Source organism: Marmota marmota, unplaced genomic scaffold (genome assembly GCF_001458135.2).
Source record: "Marmota marmota marmota unplaced genomic scaffold, marMar, whole genome shotgun sequence".
NCBI lineage: Eukaryota > Metazoa > Chordata > Mammalia > Rodentia > Sciuridae > Marmota > Marmota marmota.
The window spans coordinates 21813494-21831258 of NW_026000082.1; the positions used below are offsets into that span (position 1 = coordinate 21813494).

The 17765-nt window shown below is 47.7% G+C and overlaps 2 protein-coding genes and 1 pseudogene across 2 annotated transcripts; 1 reads left to right on the forward strand and 2 right to left on the reverse strand.

The window, feature by feature from the left end:
* The first annotated feature begins 181 nt into the window (after nucleotides 1–181).
* LOC107141630 (olfactory receptor 2D3-like) lies at nucleotides 182–1129 on the forward strand. Its single transcript, XM_015484852.1, has one exon. The coding sequence runs from the start codon at nucleotides 182–184 to the stop codon at nucleotides 1127–1129; it is 948 nt and encodes a 315-aa protein (XP_015340338.1).
* A 5375-nt stretch (nucleotides 1130–6504) lies between these two features.
* Nucleotides 6505–7451, reverse strand: LOC107141631 (annotated as a pseudogene).
* Nucleotides 7452–11588: 4137 nt separating this feature from the next.
* On the reverse strand, nucleotides 11589–16818 carry LOC107141477 (L-amino-acid oxidase-like). The gene is made up of 7 exons (XM_015484718.1): nucleotides 16803–16818; nucleotides 15689–15903; nucleotides 15233–15345; nucleotides 14009–14210; nucleotides 13363–13431; nucleotides 13005–13141; nucleotides 11589–12441 (listed from the first exon to the last, which is right to left on the reverse strand). The coding sequence occupies exons 1-7, from the start codon at nucleotides 16816–16818 to the stop codon at nucleotides 11589–11591; spliced, it is 1605 nt and encodes a 534-aa protein (XP_015340204.1).
* Nucleotides 16819–17765: the final 947 nt, after the last annotated feature.

Below are 17765 nucleotides of genomic sequence, written 5' to 3' on the forward strand. Positions count from 1 at the left end.
AATTTCCCTTCCTTCCCCAAAAGTAACCTATCCCAGGTAGACCCCAGTCTCTGAACTGACATTAATCCCAACTAGGACCCAATGGCTACTGACCTTGGCAGCAGTGGAATGGCCATGGCAACTGAATATGGCTTCCAAACTGGGCCAGTAGGTCCATTTCTCTTTCTGCAGCTGAAGAATAATGCAGGCGTTTCCCTGGGAGAACTGCAGCTCTGTGTCTGAGTTCATCCTTCTGGGCTTCTCCAGGGATTCCCAAACTAATGTCATCCTCTTCAGTCTCTTCCTCTCCCTCTCCCTCTCCACACTCCTGGGCAATGGACTCATTGTCACCTTGATCCACCTGGACTCCCGCCTCCACACACCCATGTACTTCTTCCTCAGTGTCCTTTCCCTGCTGGACATGAGCTATGTCACCACCACTGTGCCCCAGATGTTGGTGCATCTGGTCTGCCAGAAGAAGACCATTTCCTATGTTGGGTGTGTGGCCCAGATGTACATCTTTCTGGTGTTGGGCATCACTGAGGGATGGCTGTTCTCTGTCATGGCCTATGATAGGTATGTAGCCATCTGCTCTCCACTCAGGTACAAGGTTATCATGAGCCCTTGGCTGTGTGGGGCAATGGTCATCTTTTGTGGACTATGGGGTGTCAGCTGTTCCCTAGTCTACACTGTCTTCACCATGCGCCTGCCCTACTGTGGCCCCAATGAGATCAACCACTTCTTCTGTGAGGTGCCTGCTGTTCTGAAGTTGGCCTGTGCAGACACATCCCTCAATGACAGAGTAGATTTCATCCTGGGCTTCATCCTTCTCCTGATACCACTTTCCTTCATTCTGGCTTCATATATCCGTATCTTCATTGCAATTCTAAGGATTGGTTCCACCCAAGGGCAGATCAAGGCCTTCTCCACCTGTGCATCGCACATCACTGTGGTCACCATGTTCTGTGGACCTGCCATGTTTATGTACATGAACCCTGGGGCCAATGCTTCCCCAGAGCGGGACAAGAAACTGGCTCTGTTCTACAATGTCATCTCTGCCTTCCTCAACCCCATCATCTACAGCCTCAGAAACAAAGATGTAAAGAGGGCTTTCCTCAAAGTAACAGGCTGGGGCAGGGTCCCTGAGTAAGGCCACTGGAACACATCCGGGCCTGAAAAGAAGAGGGTCTATAGCCCGTCACTCTATCAAAACAACAGACAGGCAAGAATCATTCACTGGTGGTTAATAAAATTGAGATGCAGAAGTAGGTACCTGGTATGGACCTGCTGAGGCTCCAGATGCTAGGCTATGCACAAACATCAAAGGAAACAATTGTAGACAGATTGCCAACTATGACCTGTGACTGATTCTTTTCTGTTTCTGGGAGTTTCAAAAGGTCTGGCACAAATAAAGCATGATTAACATTTGTGAATTGAGTTACTGAGTGAATAAGAAATGGACATTTTAAGTCAAATCAGGATGGCTGGGACAAGATGACTCCGAGGACCCCAGATCAGTAACTTTCTTTCTCAGTCAGGAGAAAGACTAGATCTAAAGAAACAGTCATAGGAGAAAGGAAAAGTAACCTTAGGAATAGGACTAAGAGGTTGGTCACTGTCCATTCAGCACTGTCTAGGGGAGTGTGGGCCCTAGGATACAGGATTCATTCTGTCCCTGGGGAGGTGAGCCACTGCTGTGGGGAAGAGAGATTTTGAGGGGTCTCTCAGTACACAGATGAAACATTACCCAAACTACATCAGAGTGTTTAAGAGCCAGACTCTAGGGGCTGGGGATATAGCTCAGTTAATAGAGTGCTTGCCTTGGGTTCAATCCCCAGCACCACAAAAAAAAAAAAAAAAAAAAAGAAAGAAAAGAAAAAAGAAGAGAGAGAGCCAGAATCTTTGGTATCTGTAGAATTTTGGGATGATGATAACAATAGCAGACTAACACTTTATAGGATTGTTGTGACAGGTTAAGTTCTTACAAGAGTGCTTGACACATTGAAGTTTCCATATAAACATGGCAACTTTTCTATTCTATAAGTAAAGATGATTGTGGTGTTGGTGAGAGTTACACCACAGTAACCAAGCAGACATCTGAGACCCTTTCAGCCGAAGGTAAATGGCTATTCCACTCTGGGGGAAGAGATAGCTAACATTATAAATAAAAGAGCTGGCCTTTGTTTATACTTCAGTCTGCTGTGTATTTGGTTAGCTTGGGTCTGTCTCCCAAAAGCTCATGAACTCAGTCAGCAAAACTATAAGAAAACTATGACAGGCCCTTAAGATATAGCATGAAGAGGTTCTGATGACAACCAGCCAGCATTCTGGGAGATATCCTTATTAATATTCCACTTTAAAGCTTTTTTTAAAAAATTATTCTTAAGTTTTAGGTGGACACAATATCTTTATTTTACATTTATGTGATGCTGAGGATTGAACCAGTGCCTTGTACATGCTAGGCCAGTGCTATACCACTGAACCACAACCCCAGCCCCTCCACTTTAAAGCTTTTAATTAACATTTATTCAAATGTGAGATGGGTAATCATTGGAGTACTTGAGTCAAGAGGTTGCTGAGAGGATGGTAGCTGGTGGTGGTCATGATGGTGGTGGCTTCCCTTCCCAATGTCAAAACCATTCACCCATGGCTTCAGCCCTCAGTGTCCCTTACACCTTGGACAAGGCACAGACAAGTTACTCATAGAACCTTAGGAAATTTTACTGACCATACAGTCTATCATTCCCTGAACGGCAGCAACACTCCAATAAAGATTAACTTGAAAAAAGAAGCTTTCTCAAGGGGCTCTCCTCATCTTTATAGAATCCCCTCCAAATTTTACCCTCACATTTTCTATTGCTAGAGGAAAAAAAGAGACAGAAGTTCCTAGCTAATCCTAGTTGGCATTCCTACATGCCACGTCCGTAGGACTATCCTACTAGCCTAGACATTTTCTGCTCCAAACTTGGCTTTGACTTTTCAAAGTTCAGATCACCCAATGGACACAAATGACAGATAATTCAAGGAAATACTGCTGTGGAGAAACTCGGTCAGACTCTGGCTCTAAACACAAAGGAAACTTAAAAACTTTTCATAGTTCACCTCTTTAAGGTCAGAATTATTGAACCTTTATCAAATGACAGTCTTCAGTCTTCAATGAAACTGTGATGGATCCAATGAAGGTGATAGAGATTCAGTACAAGCAGAGGTCAGTCAAGGTGGTTTGAATTCAGTAAGAAAAGTAAAGATGATTGTGGTGTTGGTGAGAGTTACAATAGTTATTCTTGGAATAAGGTGAATATTTGGCTTTGCATCTCACAGCTAGGTATAGAGCAATTTCTGAGCACACTTGAGGAAGTAGTGAGGAAGAAAGCCTCAGGGAGATGCTAGGGAGAGAGAGAGAGAGAGAGAGAGAGAGAGAGAGAGAGAGAGAAAGAAACCTGGCAGGACCCATGTAGAAATACTGGTTAATTCAACAAGCCCCCAAGTCTTAAGAGAAGGAGTAGTGGAAATATCATAGGGGTTGATGTGCTATTCTGCTATATCAAGATTAGATCAGGTGGTACCCTGGGAAGAGATGGCAGGAATGTAGTTAAGCCAAAGAACAGATATAGTAAGAGTTGAGGGTGAAAGGGAACTGGGGGAGTTGCTAGGAGAAAGTGAGATACAGGAAATTTAGATTTCAGAACAGGAAGTGTTTCTAGGTCATTAGGAAAAGGGCCATCCCAGGATGCTGCTCCTGGGGGAAATTCAGATGTGGGTAAAGAGGTGAAGGAAACATTCAGTGGAGAAGGTTTGAATGTGCCTTAATTTTAGGAAAGGGATTTCATAGAGAACCTTCAAGAAAAGGAGACCAAGCTCAACTTGTGAAAGAATATATGGGATGGAGCCCTAGCGAGGACATGCTGGGTGATAATGGTAAGAGATGAGCAGAGGTGACAGTCTGGAGTCCCAGGTCCCTGTTTCTGGCCATAGGACTTTGAAAATGACCTCTAATTCCCGTGAGCATTCGTTTTCTCAGTTTCTGATTTTTCAGTAAAATCCAGATAATGATACTTTGAAACATTAGAGAAACTGCATCCCTTTGGGTCCAATCAGGAGACACAAAGGACCCAGTAGGCGAAATAAGGAAAAGGTAACATAAACAAGTAACAACTATGAATGAATGGGACCCAAGGGACAAGAGAGAGGGGCTGAGGAAGGACAGACTTGGAAGGGGTTAGACCTCATTAGAGGAGGTGTGGTTCAAGCACTGAATTGCAGAGGAATTAGCTGGTTAGCCAGGCCCCAGCTGACAGGCAAACTAACTAGGGGGCAGGCCATCAGCAAGCAGGGCTAGAGACAAACAGCTGGGTGCTGGCTGCCACAGGGAGCACAAGGTCTTCACAGTCTGTGGGCCTTACAGAAAGAATGACGTCTTTGTGGGACACTACATGCTTCAGTCCCCATGGGAGGGCTTGCTGAATGAGTCCACCAAGGAGCAGCACGCAGGCCACTCTGGGACTAGATGAGGGGCCAGGCAAGTGCCTGACTGAGTTGGAGATCCAGTTTCCATGTTGAGAGGGTGGCCAAGATCTGAGGGGACAAGGTTGCTGGGCATTCTGAGCCTGTGGCCCAGGCTGGAAATGGACAGAGACTCCCTGGTAATTCATTATCCCTGACTTCCTTTCCTCATGGATCACTCTGCTCATCCCCTCATGAGCTGACCCTCCCACTTGCCGGCCTTTCCCCAATTCTACCCTGTTTGTCATCTAAACTCAGCAGCATAACCAACACCCACCCCCCACCCCAGGACTCTTTCTGGGATGCCATCACGTGCTCTGCTGCTCTCCCGAGGAAAGAGTCCCAACCACACTCCTGCACTCTCCCCTGTTTCTCCCACGCCCTTTCCAGCCATGGGCTCCTAAAGCCACTCCCACAAGGAGGTTATCACCCCTAAATCTGCACCACTTCTCAACCAGAATCTCACACTCTCACTGCATTGAGCACAAAGTACACCATTCCCAGAGGACTTTTGGGATCTGGCCTCTGCCTGACTCCTGATTTTGTCTTTCCTGTCCTGCTCACTGCCAGGACCACAAGAACCTTCCTCCTGTTCACCAGATCATGCAACTCCTTTCCTAACGTGAGGCCTCTGAACCTGGCTTACCCTTCACTGAAAGTGCCTCCTCCTGCTCATTCCTTGCCTGACTCCTTCTCGTCCACAGGTATCAGCTAAATCTTAACTCCAAGCCCTTACTTGTCTACTCTGGGTGAGTAGGTTTCTGTCCTCTAGTTTCTCTACCACAGAATGCTGTTTGTTTTCTAAAGAATTTTGCAACCTCATTTTCTAGTAACTGACCTTGATTTCTCTATTAAGTTTTTGTTCCACTGGTAGAAATAATATGAATCTTCTTGGGGCAACCCTCTGTTATTAGTCAACTCAGGCTAATAACACCATAACTAGCTGGGCTTAAATAACAGAGATTTATTTTCTGGAAGCTGAAAGTCTGAGTTCAGGGTTCCAGCCCCATCAAGTCCTGGTGGGGGCTCTCTTTCTGGACTGTTGATGGCCACCTTCTCACTGTGTTCCCATGTGACAGGGGGACAGAGAGGAAGGCGAGGAGGGAGGGTGAGAGAGAAAGCATTCTCTGGTGTCTCTTCTTATAAGGACACAGATCCTATCAAATTAGGGATCCACCCTTATGACTTCATTTAACCTTAATTATTTCCTTAGTCCAGATCCAGTCCCATGGGGTGTGAGAGCTTCACCATATGAATTTAGGGGGGAGACAGTTCAGTCTCCAGCATCCTCCCTCTCTCCCAGACTCCAAGCCCTGAAGAACTTATCAGGTGCTGAGGTCCACAGTGTTGGAGGCTGTGGAATGGTGGGGAACCTGGCCCTTTTTGTCTATCAGCCACCGAGAGAACCTCATTCCCCTGAGATCATCAGTTCTCACCAGCCATTGTGGCATCTTCTTGGGTTGTAGAAATAAAATTTCATGACTATAAATCTCTCCATATCTTTCCTTAGGTCTTCAAAGTTCTGGAACTAAGCATGTCTGCCCATTGCCATGTAACTTTGTTACTTCTCTGTAGGGAAAATACTTCCCATCCCTTTGCCATCAGCCTTGATCACGTGACTTGCTTGTGATGTGTGCAGTCATTTCTGAGAAGCTTTAATAGTCATCACATGCTTTGTCCATTATGTCTTCCCCTCTGTCTTGGAATAGCATGTTCCACAATAAGGGCTCCTCCTTATAAGGTGATCTGAGACTTTAGAGAGCTGCAGCCAGCCTACAACTAACATGGAACATGAGCAAGAAATGAATGTTTGCTGTTGTAAATCAGAGATTATTGAGCTGTTTGTTACTGCACCACAAGGTAGGAAATTAATCAAGACACCCACATTGGTTTCATGAACATTTGTTCCACTAACCAAGTTCTATACTTATTCAAATGCACAAAGTGGGTTGCAGATATTATAGATGCTCTCTCTTTCTTCAGCATTGGACATTCTATCCCAATCTTCTCCTGGGTCCCAATTCACCAGGCCACCCTACCACGTCCCATTACCTTAAGAAAAGCCCTCTTAATGTCCTCATTCCTCAGACTGTAGACCATGGGGTTGAGCAGGGCTGTGAAATATTGCAGAGGAGGGAGATTTGCTTGTCTTGCTCTGGAGAGTAGCTGGAGTTGGGCCTCGTGTAGATGTAAGTCACTGGAGCATAGAAGAGTGTGACCACAGTCAGGTGGGAGGCACAGGTAGAAAAAGCCTTGCAGCGGCCCTGGGTGGACTTGATCTTGAGAATGGCCAGGGTGATACGAATGTAGGAGGCCAGAATGAGGGAGAGTGGGGTGACAACCACAAAGACACTGATGATCAGGTCCACCATGTCAATCAGCTGGGTGTCTGTGCAAGCCAAGTTCCGCACGGAGGGCCCTTCACAGAAGTAGTGGTTGATCCTATTAGGCCCACAGTATGGCAGCCTCATAGTGAGGAAGGTATGGACCAGAGAGAAGAGGAAACCACAGGCCTATGTCCCAGCTGCCAACTGTGTGCACAGTCTCCAGTTGAGAATGATGGTATAACGCAGAGGATAGCAAATGGCCACATAGCGGTCATAAGCCATGACTACAAAGAAGATGCACTCGGTCAGTCCCAGAGCACAAAACACATACATCTGCAGCCAACAGCCAGCAGAGGAGATGGTCCGAGAGTGAGCCAGAAGATGCACCAACATCTGGGGCACGGTGGTGGTGATGTAGCTCGTATCCAGCACCGAGAGGACACAGAGGAAGAAGTACATGGGAGTGTGGAGATGTGTGTCCAGGCAGATGAGGGCAACGAAGAGCCCATTGCCCAGCACTGAGCTCAGGTAGAGGAGAAGGAAGACAAAGAAAAGGACCCTGTTGGACATGGGGTCACTGGAGAAGCCAAGCAGCACAAATTCAGAAACCCAGCTTTGGTTTTTCTCTGGAAGCATCCCCATGGTGGGGCCTATAAGAAAATCACATTCATCGACATGTCATCTAAAGTATGGTAGCTCACAAGAATGCCACCTATAAAAGCAGACAGTGAAGATTTTAATCCTGCCTGCGATGCTGTTTCTGAGTAATCTTGGAAAAGTTACTTAACCTCTCAGAGCCTCAGTCTCTTCATCTATAAGATGTGACTAATAAACATCTCTCATGGATTTTATCAGGAGTACAGACAATGTGTATGAAGCAACTAAAGACTTAAAACACTGAATAACACACAAAATGCTTGTATGCAATCTTCCACTTCCTTCCCCACCCCTCAGTACACAGTTGGTCACTCATGTCTAACAAACCAGTTGGCACCAGGTCAGCCCCAGCTCCCAGACTCCTTAGAGAGGAAGTTCTGCTGTGCCTTGGAGAACACTGTCAGGGTGTGAGGAAGCAGGCCCCTCCGCCTCACACCCTGTAAACATGCTCCTTGGCCAGCTGGCACAGTGTGAGCTCCAGAATAGTGGGCGCTGGAGGGCACTGGCCGCAAGAGCAGCAGGAAGGTCCGTCTGCTGCTGGCTGGGGTCCGCCTTCCTTATTCAGCTTGAGAGCTGGAGGAGTGGCATGTGGAAGGGCCAGCAGTGCTCTCCTCACCTGACCTCATGGACCGACTCCAGGCAGGCTCTAGGGCCACACTCGCCCCATCCTGTGGCTGCAGCTTGGCCACTCCAGCAGCGGCTTTCCTTGCCGTGCTCTGTTTTCCCACCTGGCAGCCACGTCTACAAACCAGCCCTGACTCACCCAGCACCATTGTCCCCACCCCGGGGCTCCTGCTCTGCAAACTCTGCCTGTGTCCACTGGAAGGTCATGTATTCCTGTGAGCGAGTCACACCAATCTGAATCTTCTTGGTTTTTCTCCCTAGTCCCCATCACTTTTTTGGTCAGGAGCAAGGGAAAGTAGAGAGGTACCTCCTAATTTTTTAAAAAAATTTGTTCTTTTTCAATATACATGACTGTAGAGTGAACTTTGACATATAACCTCTCATTCTTGTGGTTGAACGTGATGTGGAGTTACACTGGCGTGTGTTCATATGTGGACACTGGAAAGTTATGTCTGATTCATTCCACTGTCTTTCCTATCCCCTTTCTCCCTCCCTTCCCTTCATTACCCTTTGTCTAATCCAATGAACTTCTATTCTTTCCACCCCGCCCCACCACTTACTGGGTGTTAGGATCCACATATCATTTAGCTTTTGGTTTTTGGGGACTGTGGTATATATTCTCAATGCAATATTACTCAACTATAAAGAAGAATGAAATTATGGCATTTGCCAGTAAATGGATGGATATGAAGACTATCATGCTAAGTGAAATAAACTAATTCTTCCTAAAATCTTTAGTCCCTTCAATATGTTCTCCCCTTTAGCCTAGAGAGAGTAGACCTGCTGCCGAGTCCTTGCCTTTGTTCCTTCCTGACTTGTTTCTTTAGGACCCTCTTCTTGGGGATTCATGATGGTCAATGGTGGGCTCTTGCCTAGGCCCCTCCCTCTCCTCTAGTTCTGCCTTCTGCTCCTTTCTCTGATTAGACCTGTTGGGTCAGGCTTCCTCCCAGGCTAACTCTGAGACTCTTAAGGAAGAGATGGCCTTTGTCAAGACACTGAGAGGCTACCAAATCTAAACAGCCCAGGAGACAGTTTGGAAAAAGATGACGACTCCTCCTCCTCCTCCTCCTCCTCCTCCTCCTCCTCCCTCACATTCTGGGTGTAGTTTGGCCTCTGGTTCACCATCTACATTGTGAGCTGGCTTACCCAAGCCCTGGAGTAGCTCAACATATTCCTTAGCCCAACCCTGAGGTCTAGAGGAGTTGCAGTCTGCAGTGTGTATCTGCTGCTGTCCCCTTCCCAACTTCTGGTGGCTACTGGGGCTGCCAGCTACAAGACCCACTTTCTAGGACAAGGGGTGGGCCCCTGAATAAGCAGGTAGATGACCAGAATGGAAACCCATATGAGGACTCTAGAAGAGAGGAGCCCTTTCTTTACTTTGTATGGCAACCTATAAAAACATGATCCTGGAATGGCTTCTTTTAAAAAGTTTTTTTTTAATTTTTGATTTATTATTTATTTATTATTATTGTTATTCTTTAATTTATTAGATTTATTAGTCTTATTCTGAAATGGCTTCTGATTATGTTCTTTTCCAGAAGAAAAGCAGAAGAAGAAGGGAGCTGAATTGATTTCCTGGGGCTGTGCTATAACAAATTATCACAACATTGGATGGCTTAAACAATAGAAATTATTTTGCTCACATTTCTAGGCTAAAAGTTCAAAATCAAGGTGTTGTCAGGGCTGCGTCCTTTCAGGAGCTTCGAGGGAGCATCTAGTCCATGCCTCTCTTCTAGTTTTTGGTGGCTTCAGGAAATCCTTGGCATTCTTGAACTGTCTTCCCCATGGACTCAAAATTCCCTTTTCTTATCAGCATACCAGCCATTGGATTAGGGCCCTTGCTAATCCAAGTTGATATCATTTTAACTTGATTACACTAACAAAGATTTTATTTACAAATAAGGTCTCACTCATCACTTCTGGGTGGACATGAATTTGGGGACACTATTCAACCCACTATAGAAGCTACGTGTGGAAAGTAAGACCAAGGGGTGGGAGGAAAGGGGACCTAACTGATGTCTTTTTAGTCATGAATCTATTTGCTCTGAGTGAAACCAGCTTCATCCTGCACTTCCTAGACAGGAGAGCCAAAACATGTCCTTTTTCCTTAAGTTAGTTTGAATTTGGTTTCTGTCACGTGGAACTAAATCTAAGGTCCCAAATAATATACTGATGAATGGAAAACCAGAAAGGAGCCTTACAGGGTTTTAACAAAAGTTTCCTAGGAAAACTTCCCAGGAAATTCTCTATTCCTTCCACCATACCATCTGCCAGTCTTAGCACAGGACACTGAATATCAGTCCTTTACTGTGCTCCACCAGGGTCTTCCTGGTGGGGAATCTTCTCCAGGAAGAGGGTTTGTGACTTGATCTACTTTTCCTTTTGTCTACTTGAGCCCCAATACCTAGGAGTGGTTCTTGCCCTCCAAGAATTTGAGAAAAAATTTGAGCCCAATTTGGGAGCTGATCTTTGGAAGCATAGGGACATGGGGAGGAGTGGATTCAGTTTAATAATGCTGCTCATTTTTTATATTTCTGGTTCTTCACACAGCAGCAGACATAAGATAAAGGTTTGATAAGTGTTGACGGGCTGAAGGACATAGTGTGTGTTTAGTGACTACCAAGGAAAATGCACCAAAACATAAAAAATTAGATCTCAGCCCTTGGGGGCTCTCTGTCTAGGTGGGGAGATAATATGCCACCATGACATGATTATCTGTCAGAAAAATAAGATCTGTAGTCCACATGGTTGGGATTCTAGAGGGGAAGAATTGAGGTTCAAAGAAGAGAGATCCCTGGGAGTTGGGTGGCTGTGAAGGGAAGATTTGTGGAGGGGAAATAATTTGAATGGAGTGTGGAAAGACAGGTTGGGTTTAGAAGAGTGGGGAGACTTCCAGGAAGATGTGTGGGCTGGGCAGGTGGAGGTGGGGGATTCTGTTTAGCAATGTGGATGTGGATGTGAGGATAGAGGCCAAGATCCCACCTGTACACACTAAAAAAAAGTAGAAAAGAATTTTTTCTGTCCTGTCTCCACGCTGGACTAAGATATGGAGCTCTTGTCCAGGCATGCAAGGATGGGGTTTGTGTGTTGTGGTAGTGCATGTGTGGTCAGTATGTGGTTTAGCGTTACTGTGGTTTGGGGGTTGTCTGTTCCTTCAGGGACTTCTAGTTGTAGGTAATAGAAATTAGGTATTGTTGGACCTTTTCTTTTTCTCCTGTTATGATTATGCAGCAAGAGACTATTTCCTCAGTCTAAGGCCTGACTTTAGTATTCTCTGCCCTTGATTCTTCCCTTCCCCCTCCATAAGCCCTGACTCTGCTGCTTCTTTTCTGTAGGTCCGGCTGGGGAGAGAAACAGGGAAGGGAGTGATGTTTCTTGCCCACTTGCTAGCTGAGTTTTTTGCCTGGCATTATTGGGTTCAGGGAGAGACAGATGGTAACCTCTCTTCTGCGTCTCTTCCTCCTCTTTCCACCTCCCAGCCTGCTGGTGCCCACTACCTTAGGGATTGCTCTTGGAGGAACTATCCTGGACGTTGGCAAAGGGTTGGTGCAGAGGCGCCTTTCCCTGAGTGGCCTCCTTGTCCACAGCAGCCTGGATGTTCCTGGCAGCCCGGAGGCCTGACTTGACGGCAGTGTCCATCCAGCCATGGGGCAGGGAGGTATGTTCCCCTGCAAAATGGACACGGCCTTCTGGCTGGAAGAGCTTTTGTGAGTAGTCTATAAATTGGTAGGGTGTGAACTCAGCAAAGGCGCCGATAGTGAGGGGATCCAGAGACCAGTGCTTGACCACGGAAGATGGGCACAGATGCCGCAGCTCCTCTTTGGGTATCTGGTGCACTGCCGCCAGGTCATCCAGGACGATATCCACCACCTGGTCATGCTTCATGGCAGTGAAGAAGAGGGAATCGTCATCCACAGTGTAGGAGGCGAGCAGGACACCTTTGCCGCTGGGGAAGCTGTGGCTGGGGTAGTGGATGTAGCGCGATGGCCCGTCAGTGATGGAGACCCCGCCTCGGATGCCATCCCGTTCCCAGAAGCGCTCATCACAGGCCAAAACCACCTTGGTAGCACTGGTGTAATGCACCGAGCGCAGAGCGTTTGTCTTGTCTGGGGACAGAGGTGGCTGGAAGGCGATGAGGCGCGTGGCCTTGGCAGAGGCTGAGATGATGACGTAGTCAGCAGTGAGGTTGTGCAGCTCCGAGGTGGGCCCACCTTTGCGGTACAAAACCCGAACTTCAGGCCCATCCCTCACTACCATCTCCACCTTGGATCCCAAATGGATGGTGCCAGGTTTTAGGTTGGTGCTGAGGGCTCTGGGAAGCTGGTCAAATCCCCCGGTGATCTCATAAAAGCTGCAGGGGAGAAGGGAGGGGAGAGTGATGGGGGGAGGCACCCAGAGGCCCAAGTGCCTCCTTGTCTCCAGTGTTCCTGGTACAAAAAAAGAGGAAACTAGCTCCCCGCACCCTGTGCAGAACACTTCACATACAGCCTTTGTCATGAAGGGATTGTTACTTAATTTGACAATTTGGAAAACTGACACCCTAAAGTGACTTTCCCACGATCACATAGGCAATCTAGGGCTGAATCTGGGGTAGTGGATATAGCGCGATGTAATATCTAACAGATATTCAGTTACCCTGAAATTCTACTTTGCAAGTAGAAATCTACAGAGCTGAGTTTGGAGTCTGACTTCAGCCCTTGCCTAAGCTGTGTGAACTTGAATAAGTTCCCTAGTCTGAGCATCTTCACCTGTAGAATGGCTCTGAATAATGTCATCTACTTTATAGGAGATATTAAGGATTAGATGTGACAGTTCTTGGAAAGTGCTTGGCAGAGTGTCTGGCACATGTAAATACCCAGTAAATCAGTGTTGGGGAGGAGGAGGACTCTCATCCTGGCCCCAGATCCACCTTACTCATCACTTTTGGAGAAGATGTTAGCATTCCTCAGGGACTCCAGGAGGGATTTATAGTACCCAGCGTTCTCATTCATCACATCTCCAATCATCTGCACTGCGCCTCCACTCAGCATCCCTTTCTTCACCAGGTAAGCCTGTGGGGAGGTACAGAAGATGGAAATGTGGGGTGGAGGGCCCAGAGTGTAGATCCAGTAGGCGCCTGGACCCAGACCAGTGTGGGAATGGACTCCAGCAAGAGGAAGCCTTTGGCAGTGGGAAGAGAGCATCCTGGTTGGCAGATGACAAGCCAGGAGGCTAGGCTGAGCACAGAGTCCACCACCCCATCTCCATCCTGGAACTTCTTTGCCACTCTCACCTTGGTGGAGTAAGAATCATAGAAGGACATCAGGTGGCTGCAGTTGAACATTTTCAGACTTTGTTTGAGCTGCAGAAGGGGAAGAGAGATACCACCATTCAAATTGGGCCTCCGGGACATCAGGCTGCTGGGGACAAGGATGTCTGGGGACTGAGGCTGGTGCCTCTGCATTCCTTTAAATTAAAGGCATGACTTCTGGGTTCTCTGGATGTCCCTTGAAAAAAGTGGGGATAAGGAGGAGGAGGGGTGGTAGTTCCAGGAACTCCTGCCTGTTACTCTTTCTCCAAGCGTCTCCCCTTCATTAAAGACCTTTTGGAGACTAAAATTTAAGGCAGAGAACTTCGCTGTGATCCAGGAGGAGTGATTCATTACCAAGGACTGGCTAATCTAGGATTCCCTTTCCTCCCGCTTCCACTGATCAAGTAATAGGCCATTGGACTACCCAAGGACGGGGATGGGGTGGGGGGAGGAGGTTGGTGTGGGGTTGGGAGTGATACGTTCTTAGCAGGTGTTAGAAGGAAGGTGGATCCACCACAAGAGCACCAGGTAGGAGTTGGATGACCTGAGTCCATCCATTAACTTGCCAAGTAGCCTTAGGCAAGACCCTCTTCCTTCCCAACCCTAGCTGGGATAAGGCAGTTGGCACCTTGATAATGGACTGGTGGAAGAGATTCATGGCACTCTTGCCCTTCTCTGTGGGGTTCATGGAATAGCCCAGGATCTCTGGGTTGGCCTTGACCTCCCAACTGCGATGTCGTTGTCCATTGATGAGGTACCAGGTATTGCCATCATATTGGATGAACTTGTTCAGCTTCAGGCCAAGCTTCTTGACGTAGGTGTGGATTAGCCTGGAGCAGAGACAGTAATAAATTGACCCCCATCCTTGTTCTAGCTGACCCCACAATTCAAACCACTTCCAGGAAAACCAGTTTCTTCTTGCAGCCAGGGAGCCCAGACTAACTGGTTTCTCTATTCTCTGTTTTTTCTTGCTGTGGGCATTATTTTTTTTCTTCTGTTTTGCCCTGGGGAAGTTCACTGAATTAGGGCCCTTAAGGAATTCCCAGTTTATGAGACACAAAGGTGGAGATGAGGCCTTTTGTTTCAGGCAGTATTTGGAATTGTTTGCCTTTTCTAAGTAGTGTGAAGCCATATCTAATAACTCCTAGTTTGGGCTGTTACAGTTAGTGTTTTTACTTTGAAAGTTTAGAGAGAAACTGGGTTTTAATTTACATTAAAGGCAAAAAATAAGTCATATTTATGGAAGTATGTGGGATACCAGGCTGAGGATCATTTTGTTTTGGAAACCTCAAGAGTCAAATATAGTTTAAGGATCAAGCAACTGTTTTTATGCCAGGTACCTCCTTGATTTTGATGAGGAGCTGTGTTGCTTCTCTTAGGAGAAACTGGGGTGAGTCACTTAATATTTCAGAGCCCAGATTCTTGATATGTAAATGGAAATCATCAATTTATAGGGTTGTAAGTATCAAATAATGTAAATATAATGCTTAGCACAGGGCTTGACACAAAGTAAGTGCTTAACAAATGGTAGGTACTGCTAATAACTTTTATAATTTCACAGCTTAATGTAATATGATTGTCATTTAAGAAACTTCCCATATTAAAGCATACAGTTTGATGAGTTAATGGTAACTACTCTAACTGTGGGATCTTCCACTTTCTGTGTGACCCTGGGCTCTGAGCCTTGGTCTTCTCTGTTAAGTGGGAGACAAGCATTAATCCTGACTTACAGAGTTGAATTACATGACGCAGTGAATCTGAAAGGGCTCTGATGTGATAGCAGCAGGGCCCCTCCCACCTCTCCTTCATCTCTCCTACTTGTCCTTTGCTCCAATTCTCTCCTAGGACTTACCTGTGGGATTTGGGGATTCGCATGGGCCCCAGGTCGTAGTACCAGCCCTCCTCCTTGTTCCTGAATGTGACCACTCGGCCCCCAACATGATCACTGGCCTCCAGGATGGTTACCTGGGAATCCAGAGAAACTTCTGTCATTCTCAGATACGTGTCTCCCTTCTCCCCACCCCCTACTCCCACTTCTACAATGCCACACACTCTGGCCTGGAATCCCCATCATCAGTCTTCAAAAGTGCATGGCAACCTCACTGGGCATTTCTTCCAGAACGGTCCTGAGAGATGTGAAACTGAAGAGCTTCTGGTGAGCAGGGACAGGGCACTTCTTGGCCTTTGCCTGTCAGCATAGCTCTTGGCTTTTGTTTCCACAGGAATGCAAATGAAAGTTAGCGATGATTAAATGTTAAGGGTTCCAGGGGCCCAGCAGGTTACGTGCCATTGCTCAAGACCTCCTCACCTGATGGCCAGCATCCTGCAGGGTCTTAGCTGCTGTCAGGCCTGACATGCCAGCTCCCACTACTACTATGCGCTTGGGCAGGGGAGAGGTGCGGAGTCCCTCCTGAGCTGTGACAAGGAAGGACTCATAATTCGGGTCCTGGAAGCACTTGGCCAAGTCCTCATAGTAGGCAAGGCAGCTGGAGGTAGCCAGCAGGAGTGCCAACACCAGAATACCTGGGGGAAGAGAGAGCAATCAATGCATGTGACCTTGCTGGGGCCCAGGCTCTGTGGGTCCTGCCTGCCTTGCCCAGGAGGAGCCTGGCTGCATGAGTGAATGCAGAGTGGTCAGGGCAGGGCAGTGTCTGGTGGGTGTGTGGCCACAGATAAGTGATTTGTGGCTGTCTCTATGTAGGGATGGTGTATGTGTGAACTTCAGTGGTGTTAGTTGTAAAGTTAATGTGTAATTGTGAATGTACTCCTTCTACTAGCTCTAGGTTTTTGTTTTTTTTTTTGGGGGGGGAGGCAGGTGAGAACCCCTTTAGTCTAATCTTTGTACTGATGGGTAACCAAAGTTCCCAGAAGGAAGGGGATCTTCAGGGGCCACTCTCTAAAGAAGGGTAGGAGACCCAGCTGGCTTTCAGCAAAGACCCTTCTCCATGAAGAGAACATTCCACTGGGACAACTCAGAAAAGAGGGGACAGATGACCAAGCCCAGAGGAAATAATCTCCAAGCTCCCTCCTCTCTTTCTATCCCCCAGACCTACTCAACCTCCCTAGTCCATTCTCCACCCCTGACAGGTTTCCCCATCTCCCCGAGGTATTGCCATTTCTGTCTCAGTCCCCATGTCCTTCCCTTAAATGAACCCAACCCCCAAACTCATTCTCCAGATCCATTTTCATTCAATTGATTCATTTTCAACACCTCGACCCAGCCCCAGCCCCCAGATGAGCTCCTATTCCTGTCTCGGTCCCTAATCTCCTTGCTGCTTCACGCCCTGTACTCAAACTTCTCCTCAGACCCTCATCAAAGCTCCTGGACCCCTCCCCTGATCCAGTTCCTCTCCCCATCTCAGAGTCCAGCACCCCTTCCTCAGGCCTTTCTCTCTGTGACCCAGAGGAGGGGCCCCACTCACCACTCATGGTGGCCATGGCCCTGCAGCTCGGCTGAATCCTGAGCAGTTCTCTCTCTCCTTATGAGGAACCAGCTCCACTCCAGCAGTAATTGGCCCTTGTCCCACCAGCATGTCCTTGTCCCTATTGGCTGTGCCAAGCAGGGAAGTCCTGCCCCGAAGCCTGGCCTGTCAGGTAAGATGACCATGGTGACGGAGCCCAGCCTCAGCCTCATCTTCTGCATTCCTGCATTCCTCCTGACCAGCCTCTCTCCTAGGGAAAGCTCCTTCTCTCAGCTCAGACCCTTACTCCTGGTGCCAATGGGGAAGAGAGAGGCCATGAGTATGTTGTGCTGTGATCACCTCCCACTAAGGGGTGAAGGCTGGGCTAGGCATCCAGCGTCTGGGCTCCCAGTGGAGAACATCCCTCTTCCCACCACCGTTCCACTGTGGTGCCTTCTGCTCTGCTGTGGGTTTGTTCAGGGTGGGGATTCTGGCCAGGAGCTCCTGTGGAAGGACCATGATCTCCTTGCCCCTCTCAGGGGCTCCCTGGCAGGTAGGACAGAGATCTCTGTTCTGGCCCATTTGTACTGGAGAGTGGGTTTTGCCCCTTCTTTTGGGTTGTCCGGGTCTTCCTTAAGCACAGGTGAGCTTCTCTGGCACTGAAACTTCTCCCCCTAAGGAATAGGGCCAGCTGATTATGGTGCCAAGTCTACCTTTTGTTCTCTGTGCATAGTGCAGGTGGTAGCAGGTTGGCCGGCAAAAGAAGATGGCAGAAAGCATACACCAAGTCAGCTGCATGGGACTGGGCAGAGACCAGGACGGGGAGTAGGTAGGGGCACTCAGGAGCAAGGGCCCAGGACTTGGATCCTGGTATCAGGAGGAGCACAGAGGAAAGGATACTAGCTAGAATTCAACAGGACTGGATTCAGATCCTGCTTTGTCCTGTTGTAGCTGTGGGCTTTGGGACAAAGCATTTATGTCCAT